Source organism: Bubalus kerabau, chromosome 5 (assembly GCF_029407905.1).
Source record: "Bubalus kerabau isolate K-KA32 ecotype Philippines breed swamp buffalo chromosome 5, PCC_UOA_SB_1v2, whole genome shotgun sequence".
NCBI lineage: Eukaryota > Metazoa > Chordata > Mammalia > Artiodactyla > Bovidae > Bubalus > Bubalus kerabau.
The window spans coordinates 384,157-395,351 of record NC_073628.1 but is presented as its reverse complement, the minus strand read 5'-3'; the positions used below and the strand labels follow the sequence as shown (position 1 = coordinate 395,351).

The window sequence follows — 11,195 nt, the reverse complement described above, 5'->3', positions numbered from 1 at the left end:
CTGCGAGAGAGTCGAGTCAGCCTCCTGGTCAGGTCACTGTGCCGGAGGGACCTGGGAAAGGCTGGGCCAAGGCCACAGGGCTCAGAGTGAGCAAGCGCAGAGGCCGTGGGGCTGTCAGCCTGGACCCTGGCCCTTAGGTCCTTTCAGCCATCCTGGCCCGGCTGATGGGGGAAGACAGCCATGTGGGTGACCAACACTGGGGTCCCTCTGGGTCCCTCCAATGCAAATGCTTAGTCTTCATTCAAATCCCCACTTCCCTCCATCCTCAACTCCATTCTCTCCAAAAGGGGTGCCCGGCCTGTTGCTCTGGACTGTCCCTTGTGGGCTGGTCTCCCTAGGACCCTGTCCATCTTTGGTGTTACCCCCCAGGCTGCAGAGGAGGGGGACCACCTGCACCAGCCTCAGCTGGCATTGCCCCTTCAAGACCCAGGTGCCTGTACCTGGCCCCAGACCCTGGAATCATCTCTGCGAGTAGAGCCAGAAGACGGTGTGGGCCATCTCGGCTACTGCTGTCTACCTCGGGTCAAGGCATCACTGGCCCCCCGCCTGTGCTCCCTTCTCCCTTCCTGGACTTATTCGCTAAGACTGAGCCCTTCCTGCAGCCCTAGGTGTTTTATGACTCATTCAGTTGAGTGAGCGCCTTGCCTGAGACAATGTGGGTTCTTGTGTGGGCAGAACCTGGCTCACCTGCCATGTCCAGTGTGCAGAGCAAGGGCTCTGGAACGTTCCCCCCACATCAGTCAACGCGGCAGGTGCAGCTTCCGGCCACTGCTTTTGTCTATCAGCCCCTGTGGGTGGTCACGATTCATCCTCCACATTGCGTCTGGAACCACCCACCCCGGCCGGGGCGGTGAGGGGTGTCACCCTTTGTCAAAGAGGGTGGCAGGGAGTGGTGGGCCTTGGGAGAAGTTGCCTGGGCTACCAGATGCCCGCGTGTGAAGAGTGACCACACACTGAGGTCCCAAGGAGGTGAAGCCATGCAGAGGAGCCTCAGGGAAGAGAGTCATGGAATTTCTGGCCAGGATTTCTTTCCAAATGTTCTGCTGCTGCCCGCTTTTCTCCAGCTGGTGAAAGTCCTTGAGCCTCAAAGGACGACCCCAGCACCAGGCCCCCTGGGAAGATGCTGCGCCACCCCCCCACCCAGGATGCCAGCCTGGGGCTCTGGGAAAGGTCTGGGCTGGCCAGGCTACAGCTTGGGAAGCCAGTGGGCCACCCTCTTCCCTCTGTGCCTGAGAGCAGCTGACCTGAGGTCCTGCCCACGACCTGGCCCAGGGTATGGTCCCGTTTAGCCAGAGGTCCTGCGGTCCAAGGAGCAGGGCCTGGGTAGGAGGCTGAGGCTCTCAAGACACTGTCCCCTCACGTTCACTCACTGGCCTCGATCTGTCCACTCTGTTCATGGCCTTGATCCCCTCCTGCCCTGCCACTCCCTGAGGCCCCAAGCTGGAAACCTGGGGGCCTTTCTTCCTCTATGGCACAGGCGAATGTCAGCTTCTGGCCGGACTCACTGCTTCTCTTGGTCCCCTCCACCTGCCACCCCTCTGAGGTCAGGGTTTGAGGTTCCTCCTGTCCTGGTGACCTCAAGACCCTCAGCAGGGCCAGGGATTGTGGGATGGGCCCCAGGGAAGCAGATCTGACATCACAGGGACCCCCCCTGTCCTAGCCGCTCCATCCTCGGCCTCCGTTCTCCCCCTGGCACAGGGAAAACTGTGGCCCTGTGGCCCCGGACCCAAAGGTGCGCTCGGCTCTCACCTGATGGGGTCGGCCCCCGTGCCCCGGCCGAGGCCCCGGGCGCCCTCCTCTGCCAGGCGCTCCTTTCGACTCGGTAGTTCTTGCGGCCGCGGGGTTGAGGGCCCTGGGCGCCAAGGCAACGGGGGCGGGGCCTCAGCTGAATCCGCAAATATTCACGAGCCACGGGAATCCTTAGGCTCGAGCCACGCCCCTTAGCGACGGTTGCTGGGGCGCGGGGGGCCAACCTGGTTGCGGGGTTCGCGCTGGTCTCGCCCAGCGCGCGCGGCAGGGCCACTCCCACAAGGAGGGACGCTGGAGAAGGGAGACGCTGTCTAGCCCGCGGGGCGCAGACGAGCCCAAGGTCTGCACCCACAAAGGTGGCGTGGGGTGGAGACTCGCGCCCACTTTTCTCAGGTGGGAGGCGCCCCTGTCGGGCGGTCCCTGAGACCAGGGCCCTGCAGGGTTTACCTCCGCCTACTTGTGTGTCCCATGCCACGACGAAAGGACCCTCTGAAGACGAGGGAACTGCAGACCTGGACACCTGGAGGGGAGTCCAGAGTGTCCGCGCCGGCGAGGGGCGCGGCCACCCGCTGTCATTTATACGCCTTTACTGCGCGTCTACGGGCGTCAACCGGACACGTGGGGTTGGCGCCGTGCTGGAGACGGGAGCGGCCCCCAGGGGCCCGCCGGGGTCAAGGCCGGCAGCGGGATGAGCTCCCAGGAACTGCGCGGAGCCGGGGCGGGAGGGGGCCGAGAGGCGCGGAGGGTGGGGTTGCCAGCTAATGCCGGAGGGGCAAAAGTCTGGGCTCACGTGAGACGCACCGTTCTTTCCTGTAAATACGGAGGATGCTTTTATGCGTTACAGTGAAAAGTTTTTTAATGTTAAAAACATGCATTTCTGAGCGTCTTTAAAGGAGATACAGTGTGCACATTTACGCTTGGGGTGCGGTAGACTTCAGTTTAGCTCCCCATAGCAACTTCGGGGGTGGATTTGCTGGGTATGGGTTGTTAGCTAAAATTCCGCAGGGCTGGGACCTGGGGCTTCGGGGAAGCTCCGTGGGCAGGTAGTGTCTGCAGGGGCTGCCCATGTTTTGGGAGGATAGCGGTGATGGTCGGCGGAGCCCGCGGCGGGGCTGCGCGCTACGTAAGAGAGAAGCAAGACCCTGGGCACTGGCTGGAAACACTGGGCCGGACTCGCTGTTCCGCCGGCTCAGACGTCCCCGCCCAGGCGAGGCGCCCGTACGCCGCATAGCCCAGGGCGCAACGCCGAGCCGCTCCCAGGACCCCGCGGAAGCTGCCAGGCGCCCCTCCCGGAGCCACCTGCGCCTGACCCTCTTCTGGCAGTCCCTCCGCCCTTCTCCGGCCTCAGGTCCCGGGCATCCGCGGGGCTGAAGATGCGGGCTCTTGCCTCCCTGAGGCTTAGCCCTCGGGCTGTCGCCTCCTTTGCGGGCCCTGCGGGGGACGGCGCGGACCTGGGCCGGGGGCGGCGTAGGCGCAGCGGTGCCCGGCAGGGGTGCCCGGGGTCCGGCGCGGGGCTCCGGGAGCCGCGCCCCGCCCCAGTCCACACCCGGCCGCGGACTCGCTTAGCCACGGGGTCTCTATCTCCCCGCGAGGCCCGCCTGCTCCCGGGAGAGCCCGGACCTCCCTAGTGGACGCCGCCCCCCGGGGCCCGACGCTTTGCGCAGCCAGCCCCGCAGGCCGCGGCCCGCGCCGGCCGCCGGGGCGGGCACCGCCCTCAGCGAGGCTCCCGGAAGCCCCGCCCGGCCGGGGCTCTGACGGGCGGGCCTCTCGGCCAACCGGGGCTGGGGGAGGCGGGGCCCTGCGCTCTCGGCCAATCGCAGGCCGCGCAGGGCTGACGGACGGGCGTGGGGCGGGGCGCGCGCGGCCGGGTCGAGGGTGCACCGCCCGCCGCCGGAGCCGCACCCGCCGCGGACGGAGCCCATGCGTCGGGCGAGCCCTGCGCCCCGGCCCCGGCCCCTGCCGCCGCCCCCGCTCCGGCCCCGGCCCGGGGGGCAGTCGCGCCAGTGAGCGGTGAGTGCGGCGGGAGCGGTGGGCCGGGCGGGGGGCCTGCTGTCTGCGCTCGGCGCGCGGGGGCGCAGGTGAGCCGCGGGCGGCGGCGGCGGGCGGGGCGCTGCGGCGGGGGCTGCGGGAGGCAGCGGGTTCGCTCCGCCTCGCCCAGGCCAGCACCTCCGGCTCCGTGTCCCGGGCCCGGCCTTACGGGCTCCGCAAGTGACCTGCGTGTCCGCGAGCAGAGGCGCTAGGCGGGGTCTTCCACCCGCCGGAGCCCCACGGGCCCCTCCGGAGAGCTCGGGCATCCGGCGGCCATCACACACGCCCGGCGACCCGGGGGTTTAGAAAGTCAGTGTCTGCGGTCCCCGCAAGGGCGCTTCTTCTTTAAGCATCACAAACCGGTGACATCCCAGATGCGGGCCTAGGGCCCAGGCCCACTCCCTTCCTCACCTGTCCCCTTGCGCCCACACCTCTTTTGGGTCTTTTCCTGTGATTTGCTTTCTGGAGCCCCGGCCTCCTGTCCACCTCCACACCTGCTTTGTATTCTCCAAAGTTCTGGCAGTGGGATCCATGGGTTTATGTGGACTTTTCCCTTGGAGTGTAGCCCAAACCTGCCAGGGCAGGGGTTCTTTCTGTCACCGTGTGCCTGGAGCAGCACCTGGGATGCAGTAGGTGCTTACTGAATACTTGTCAAATGCACCAGCATGCCCTGGGGGGAGGGCTGGAGCAGATTGTTGCTCCCAGCCTGTCTGGGCACGCTGCTGTGCCCGCCACTGTGGCAAGACCTGTTCTCGTGGGGGTGCTGGTAACCTCAGCCCACGGCGCCTCCAGTTTCGGCTTTTTGCCTACCCAGCAGGTTCTAATTCGGGTACGTGCTTGGGAGACGCTCCCAGCTGCCAGCCTTGCCTCTGAGGGGTCGGCTCCTTGGTTTTCTCATACAGTCATTATTAAATGCAGCTGGAGGCAAGACCCCCTCCCATCTCTGGGCTGGAGGTGCCACAGGTGAGCGACTGGACCACCAGTCTGGCTGCTGCCCCTGTCGTCTGGATGTATAGGCCCAAGGGGCAGGCCGGAGCTGGGCAGGCTGGTCCAGGGAGCTCCCTGCGCCTGCCCTGCATGGTCCGGCCGTGCTGAGTGCGGCTCCCTCAGCAGGTGGGACTGGTGACCACTGCAGCGCCTCGTGCTGCAGTCTCTTGAGGAGCGATGACGGAGTATAAGCTCGTGGTGGTGGGCGCCGGTGGCGTGGGGAAGAGCGCCCTGACTATCCAGCTCATTCAGAATCACTTCGTGGACGAGTACGATCCCACCATCGAGGTGAGCCCGCCTGGCTCCTGTCCGCTGCTCAGCTCCTGATGTGGGCTTGACTCGCACCTCCTCTAAGGAGGGGTCCCCATGTCACAGGCCCCCCGGGGCGGGCAAGAGAGGAGCGAGGGAGGTCCCGCCCCCCCCCCCCAAGAGGGCCAGCTGTCTCTGAGCAGTGTCGTCCCCAGGATTCCTACCGGAAGCAAGTGGTCATCGATGGGGAGACGTGCCTGCTGGACATCCTGGACACGGCGGGCCAGGAGGAGTACAGTGCCATGCGGGACCAGTACATGCGCACCGGGGAGGGCTTCCTCTGCGTGTTTGCCATCAACCACGTCAAGTCCTTCGAGGACATCCATCAGTACCGGTGAGCTGCCCGCCGGCCCTCGGGGCCCCTGGCCCTCTCTGTGCCCTGGGTGTAGCCAAGCCCCCGGGCCACCTGCCGGCTCAGCCCTTCCTTCTTGCAGGGAGCAGATCAAGCGAGTGAAGGACTCGGATGACGTGCCCATGGTGTTGGTCGGGAACAAGTGCGACCTGGCCGCGCGCACCGTGGAGTCTCGGCAGGCCCAGGACCTCGCCCGCAGCTACGGCATCCCGTACATCGAGACCTCCGCCAAGACCCGCCAGGTGAGCCCGGCCCCTGCCCCGCAGCCAGTCAGGGCCCCGCCCCACCCGCCCGGGACAGGGCTCACTGCCCCCTCTCCCTCGACGCAGGGCAGCCGCTCTGGCTCTGGCTCCAGCTCCGGGACCCTCTGGGACCCTCCGGGACCCCCGTGACCCAGCCGCCCCTCTCGCTGTAAGTCTCCCCGGATGGCAGGGCAGCGAGGGAGGCCAGGGCCCGGGTCTGGGCTGAAACAGCTCCCGGGGGAGGTGGAGGTGCCCGGAGAGAGCTGCCCTGAGCCAGACCGGAGCGGTGACCCTGGGGCCCCAGCCCCTGTGCCCCCAGAGCGCCCCGCAGGTCCCAGGGTGCCCCGAAGACTCAGTGGGCTGGCAGTTGAGGACAGGCCTCCCGAAGAGGCGGGCCTGGGGCCTGAGGCAGGCAGGGCCCAGCTCCCTGTGTGTGGGGTGGGGAAAGGGCTGGGGTCCTGCTCCCTGCTGAGGCGGTGGTCCTGCCCTGACCCGGGCCCTCCTCCTAGGGCGTGGAGGATGCTTTCTACACCCTGGTGCGCGAGATCCGGCAGCACAAGGTGCGCAAGCTGAGCCCGCCGGACGAGGGCGGCCCCGGCTGCCTGAGCTGCAGGTGCCTGCTCTCCTGACGGCAGCGTGGGCGCGGAGCGCTGGGTGCCATGCAGGAGGCGGCGCAGCGGGGATGGAGGGAGGTGCCGCCAGAGCCCGGCCCCCCAGGCCGGTGGACAGAGTGCCCGCGGGCCTCCCGGGACGCTTCGCACAGACTCCGGTGAACTCACGCCGCTGGCCCCCAGCCTCGCTCTCCTCCAGCCCTGTCCCGGCCCAGCGGGCGCAGGCCAAGTCGCAGTAAATTATTTCATGGTCTTGACCTGGCGTTTGCCTGAGGCCAGGAGGCCGCGGTGCGTGTGGCCTCCCAGGAGGCAGGGAGCTGCAGCTTCGTCCGGGCGGCGGCCACCCCGCCTCCGGGGGCCCCGGCACATCCGTCGGAGTTCTCTGGGTGCGGCCAGAACCGGCTACCTGACACACGGAAATTTGTCAACCTTTAATCAGCAAGGGGGGGATACTGAGGCCAGAGACCGTCTGCGGAGGTCGGGGAGGAGCGGGCCACTGGGGCGGCTTTCGGGGCACTGCCTGGCTCTGCTGGGGCCATGCTGGTCCTTGCACCATGAGAGGCGCTGGCTGCAGGCGCCCCAGGGCAGGGGGGCCCTCTGAGCCCGGCGCCGCTCTCCAGCAGCCTGGGTGGAGCTGGTGGCTGGGCGTGGCTGAGGCAGGAGCCGAAGGGGAAGGACCATGTTCTGCCTCAACGCAGGCAGCCCTTCGCCTGTGGCCTCTTGGTTCACCAGGAGGTCTGGGGGGATCCCGTCTCTGGGGCCACTGTCCCGAGGGCGGTCCTGGGCTGGGGGCCGGCGGGCCAGACATGGAGCCCGGGCCCCCAGAGGGAGGCCTGTGGCCGTGGCCCACGTCGTGTTGCTGCTCGGTCTTTGGGCTGGCCTGGTGGGGCAGGTGGGCCAGGGAGGGCCAGCCTGTCCTCTCCGGGGAGCGTCTTGATACTCGGAGGGGTGGGGGGGCCTGGTGGGGCAGGGTCCAGGCTGTTTGTGAGGGGCAGGTGGGCCAGGGAGGGCCAGCCTGTCCTCTCCAGGGAGTGTCTTGATACTCAGAGGGGTGGGGGGTCCTGGTGGGGCAGGGTCCAGGCTGCTCGTGCGGGGCAGATGGGCCAGGGAGGGCCAGCCCGTCCTCTCTGGGGAGTGTCTTGATACTGGGAGGGGTGGGGGGACCTGGGGGCCGGATCCAGCTGCTCACTGGGAATGGATAGACCGGGTCAGCTTCCCCACCAGGCCGAGTGACTTGTACAGGGTGGGCCTGTGAGGCCTGCGTGGCCACCCTGGCCCAACATTGGGAACCGCTCTCCAGCCCACTGGCCTCTGGGGTCTGCAGGGGCTGATGCTGCCCAGCCCTGGCTGGGTCAGCCGAGTCTCAGGGCAGAGGAGCAGGTGGATGGGGTGAGGAGGAAGCCCCGGGACCCCCATCCCTCATTGCCCCAGGGTGACTGGGGACCGCTGCTGAGCCTGCCTGGGCGGGGGGAGGTCGCCTTTCATCCTGTGCCGCTCAGCCATCGAGAGGCCTGCAGGGCCCGGCCTGGGGACAGCGTGTCCTGCAGGAGTTCCTGCAGGTCTTCCAGGGGCGGCTTCTGGGGGGGAGGGTGCCATCAGTCCAGAGGGGGCCCCCCCAGGAAGGCCTGGCCCCCCACCCTGGAGTACCCCCTGTGGGGGTGGCATGCTCCACTAGGGGCCACGCCTGGGGCTCCAGTCTTGCCCGGCACGGGGCGGGGTCAGAGGGCGCACTCCGGGCCGGTGGGCTGGCTGGCTCTCCACTGCCTGCTCCACACGGGCCACTGGCTTTATGCACCTGAGGAATTGTGGCCGTGAGCACGCGCTCACCCTCTAGGATGTAGGTGTCTCCAGGCTTCATGGTGACGACAAGAGGGTCCGTGTGGACAGCAGGCCCAGCAGGGTCAGCTTGAGCAGGGCACGGTGGGGGTCCCAGCACAGGGTACGAACCCCCCAGTGGCCTCTGGCCCCTGCAGTCCACCCAGGCTGTAGCAGACCAGCTCCTGTGGGTCCTCATCTGGGGGGCTTGTCCTGGTGGTCTTGGCTCCTGGACTCATGGCTCCTGGACTTGGGCTCCTGAGACAGTGGCCAGCACTCAGGACTGAGGAACAGTTCTGCAGGTCATCCCACCCCCAAAGGGCAGCACGCTGGCTCGCCCGCTCCCGGCTGACCCAGCTTTCCTGACAGGAGCCCCATTCCTGCAGGGGGACTCTGGGCTGCCCTTGGACACCCCCTGGTGGGGCTGGGGCCTGGTGTTTCAGGAGTGGAGATGGGCCCCCACCCCGGCATCTGGAGGGGACAGGAGCACTGGGGGACCCACCTCCTGGCAGCCTCGCCCAGTTGAGGAAGCCCTGTAGGGACTGCTCAGTGCTGTGGGTACCTGTGGACGGCTGCTCTTCATGATGCGCAGCATGGGGGTCAGGCCTGCCTCGGGGCCGGAAGCAGCCCTATCTCAGGGCCCAGGGCCCCCACGGCTGGGGGATCGTGCTGCCACGGGCCTGCCCCAGCCCCCAGCCCCACGGGAAGGATGAAGCCCACAGTAGGCCCGGCCACCAGGGTGGCAGGGGGACGGCCTCTGGGGCACGCGTCTGCGTGCTGCTGCTTTGGCTTGGGGGGGCCCCTGCTGAGAGTGAGCTGGTGATGGACCTGAGATCGTAGCAGTTTCGGGAACCCCATATGAAGAAGCCTGAGGAGCCCCCAGACCCCACAGGTCAGGGCTGCCCCCATCGAGGGTCACGTGTCACCCTGACCCTGGCCCTCGGGGCCTCTCAGCCCTGGCTGGACACGCTCTTCCCAGGCAGGACACCCTTCCTGTGGGGCTGGGGCAACGCCTGTTGGCCCAGCTCTGCTGCCGTCCTGGGCTGAGGGTGGGCTGGGGACTGGCCCTGGCACATGTCCCAACCACAGCAGGGGTTCCGGAACTGAGGGGCAGGGTGTGTGGCCCATGGGGTGGCTGATAGGGCTTGCTTGATAGTCTCCTGGGCCTTGCAGTCAGGCTGGGCACATGGGGGTGTCACCACCTGGGCTCCATCTGGCTATGGCCTGAGAGGGCACTGGACACCTGTCGGGTGTGAGGCAGGGATGGGGGTGCTGTCTGGGTGAGGCCAGCCTTGGGGCCCAGAGGTCAGCATGGGGAGCCAGTTCCCTTCATTGATAGGAAGATGGGCTTGGCAGGGTCCCACCAGCCCCGCTGTTGGGGGAGCTCTCTGGGGAGACCTCTGGCTCGGGCGCGCCCAGCAGTCCAGGGCAGGCCTGCTTCTCAGTCACAAGCTGGACCAGCGCCAGAAGCTGTTCTGGCCCAGGGGCACAGCAGGACAGCCATAACCTGCTTCACGCCAGGCTCTTGCAAGAGCCAGACACACAGAGAGGGCCACCCAGAGGCCTCCTCGGCTCCTGGACGGGCTCCCGGCCGGCGGAGCTTAGTGCTCTGGAGGGGCCACCTGAGATGCCCTCAGGACTGGTTCAGGGGCCAGCTCGCCGCCTGGGTCCACTTTGAGATGAGGTGAGTGGGGCAATGGGAACCTCCTGCCGTGAGGGCAGGCTGGAGGCTTCACCTGGGAGGGCACATGGCCAGGGGCTGGCCCAAGACCCCACGGTGGGCAGCTCCTGGGGCCCTCTCGGTGTTCCTTGAGGGGACGTTCTGGAAAGAGCCAGGCAGAGGGGGAGCTGTGCCTCGGGGGCCCTACAGGCGCCTGAGTTCCTGGGAACCTTCGTTCCTGCCAAGCTGCTGATGAATGATGCGGCATTTTCAGGATCAAAAGTCCTGCTTCGCAACAGTGGCGCTTCTTTGGCCCCGAGTTCACTGGTGGAGCGTTGCCCCGGCAGCCCTGCCAAGCGTGGGTCATTCCAGCCAGGAGGCGGGCGCCTTTCTGTCCTGAAAAGCAGAGTCTGCACCCAGTACTTATGCCTCAGCCCGAGATTGAGGGGCCCCTGCGCCACCTATGACCATGTGCGCCTGAGTCCTGACCAGCTCGGAGATGCCCCTGGGCAGGGCGGGGCCTGGGCACAGGGGTACTCCTGGGTTGTGCCCGGAGCAGGCTTCCAGCCTGTGGACCAGGGCCTGCTGTCTGGGGGAGGGACACGGGGTGCGTGTTTCACGCTGATCTTCATTTCATACTGTCTGACAAACCTTCACGACAAAATAGGTGTGTTTCAGAAATAAGCCAAAAACGCAGTGACGTCGCGCTTCAGTGTCAAACGTTTTCAGGGGAAAAGTCTACATGCGATGACACAAGCACCCCAGGAGTGCAGTTTGACCAGGCTTTATTGTTTCAGCTTGCCCACGTTACGGCTCGGTCTCTGGGGTGGCAGCCCCGTGGGTTTTTGCCCACGTTACGGCTCGGTCTCTGGGGTGGCAGCCCCGTGGGTTTTTGCCCACGTTACGGCTCGGTCTCTGGGGTGGCAGCCCCGTGGGTTTTTGCCCACGTTACGGCTCGGTCTCTGGGGTGGCAGCCCCGTGGGTTTTTGCCCACGTTACGGCTCGGTCTCTGGGGTGGCAGCCCCGTGGGTTTTTGCCCACGTTACGGCTCGGTCTCTGGGGTGGCAGCCCCGTGGGTTTTTGCCCACGTTACGGCTCGGTCTCTGGGGTGGCAGCCCCGTGGGTTTTTGCCCTCGTTACGGCTCGGTCTCTGGGGTGGCAGCCCCGTGGGTTTTTGCACGTTACGGCTCAGTCTCTGGGGTGGCAGCCCCGTGGGTTTTTGCCCACGTTATGGCTCAGTCTCGGGTGGCAGCCCCGTGGGTTTTTGCCCACGTTATGGCTCAGTCTCTGGGGTGGCAGCCCTGTGGGTTTTTGCCCATGTTACAGCTCAGTCTCTGGAGTGGCAGCCCTGTGGGTTTTTGCACATGTTACGGCTTAGTCTCTGGGGTGGCAGCCCCATGGGCTTTTGCACGCTGAGGGGCGGGCACATCCACACTCTGACC

The 11,195-nt window shown here is 66.8% G+C and overlaps 1 protein-coding gene across 6 annotated transcripts; it reads left to right on the top strand.

Annotated features, from left to right (window-relative positions):
* Positions 1 to 3,597: 3,597 nt before the first annotated feature.
* On the top strand, positions 3,598 to 6,536 carry HRAS (HRas proto-oncogene, GTPase). 6 transcript variants are annotated; one of them, XM_055580429.1, is made up of 6 exons: positions 3,598 to 3,759; positions 4,891 to 5,052; positions 5,229 to 5,407; positions 5,508 to 5,667; positions 5,755 to 5,836; positions 6,177 to 6,536. In XM_055580429.1, the coding sequence occupies exons 2-5, from the start codon at positions 4,942 to 4,944 to the stop codon at positions 5,815 to 5,817; spliced, it is 513 nt and encodes a 170-aa protein (XP_055436404.1). In that variant the 5' UTR covers positions 3,598 to 3,759; positions 4,891 to 4,941; the 3' UTR covers positions 5,818 to 5,836; positions 6,177 to 6,536. The 6 variants fall into 6 exon arrangements, with proteins under 6 accessions (XP_055436404.1, XP_055436400.1, XP_055436402.1 ...); XM_055580425.1 differs by lacking the exon at positions 5,755 to 5,836 and having other exon boundaries at positions 3,599 to 3,759; positions 4,888 to 5,052; XM_055580427.1 differs by lacking the exon at positions 5,755 to 5,836 and having other exon boundaries at positions 3,599 to 3,827.
* The last annotated feature ends 4,659 nt before the right edge of the window (positions 6,537 to 11,195 follow it).

What these genes read in the sequence shown, in the direction of transcription:
- HRAS (XM_055580425.1), top strand. Translation starts at nt 4,942, where the DNA reads ATGACGGAGTATAAGCTCGTGGTGGTGGGCGCCGGTGGCGTGGGGAAG. An exon ending in GAGGACATCCATCAGTACCG is followed by an intron (nt 5,408 to 5,507) that starts GTGAGCTGCCCG and finishes TCCTTCTTGCAG; the next exon opens with GGAGCAGATCAAGCGAGTGA. An exon ending in CCTCCGCCAAGACCCGCCAG is followed by an intron (nt 5,668 to 6,176) that starts GTGAGCCCGGCC and finishes CCCTCCTCCTAG; the next exon opens with GGCGTGGAGGATGCTTTCTA.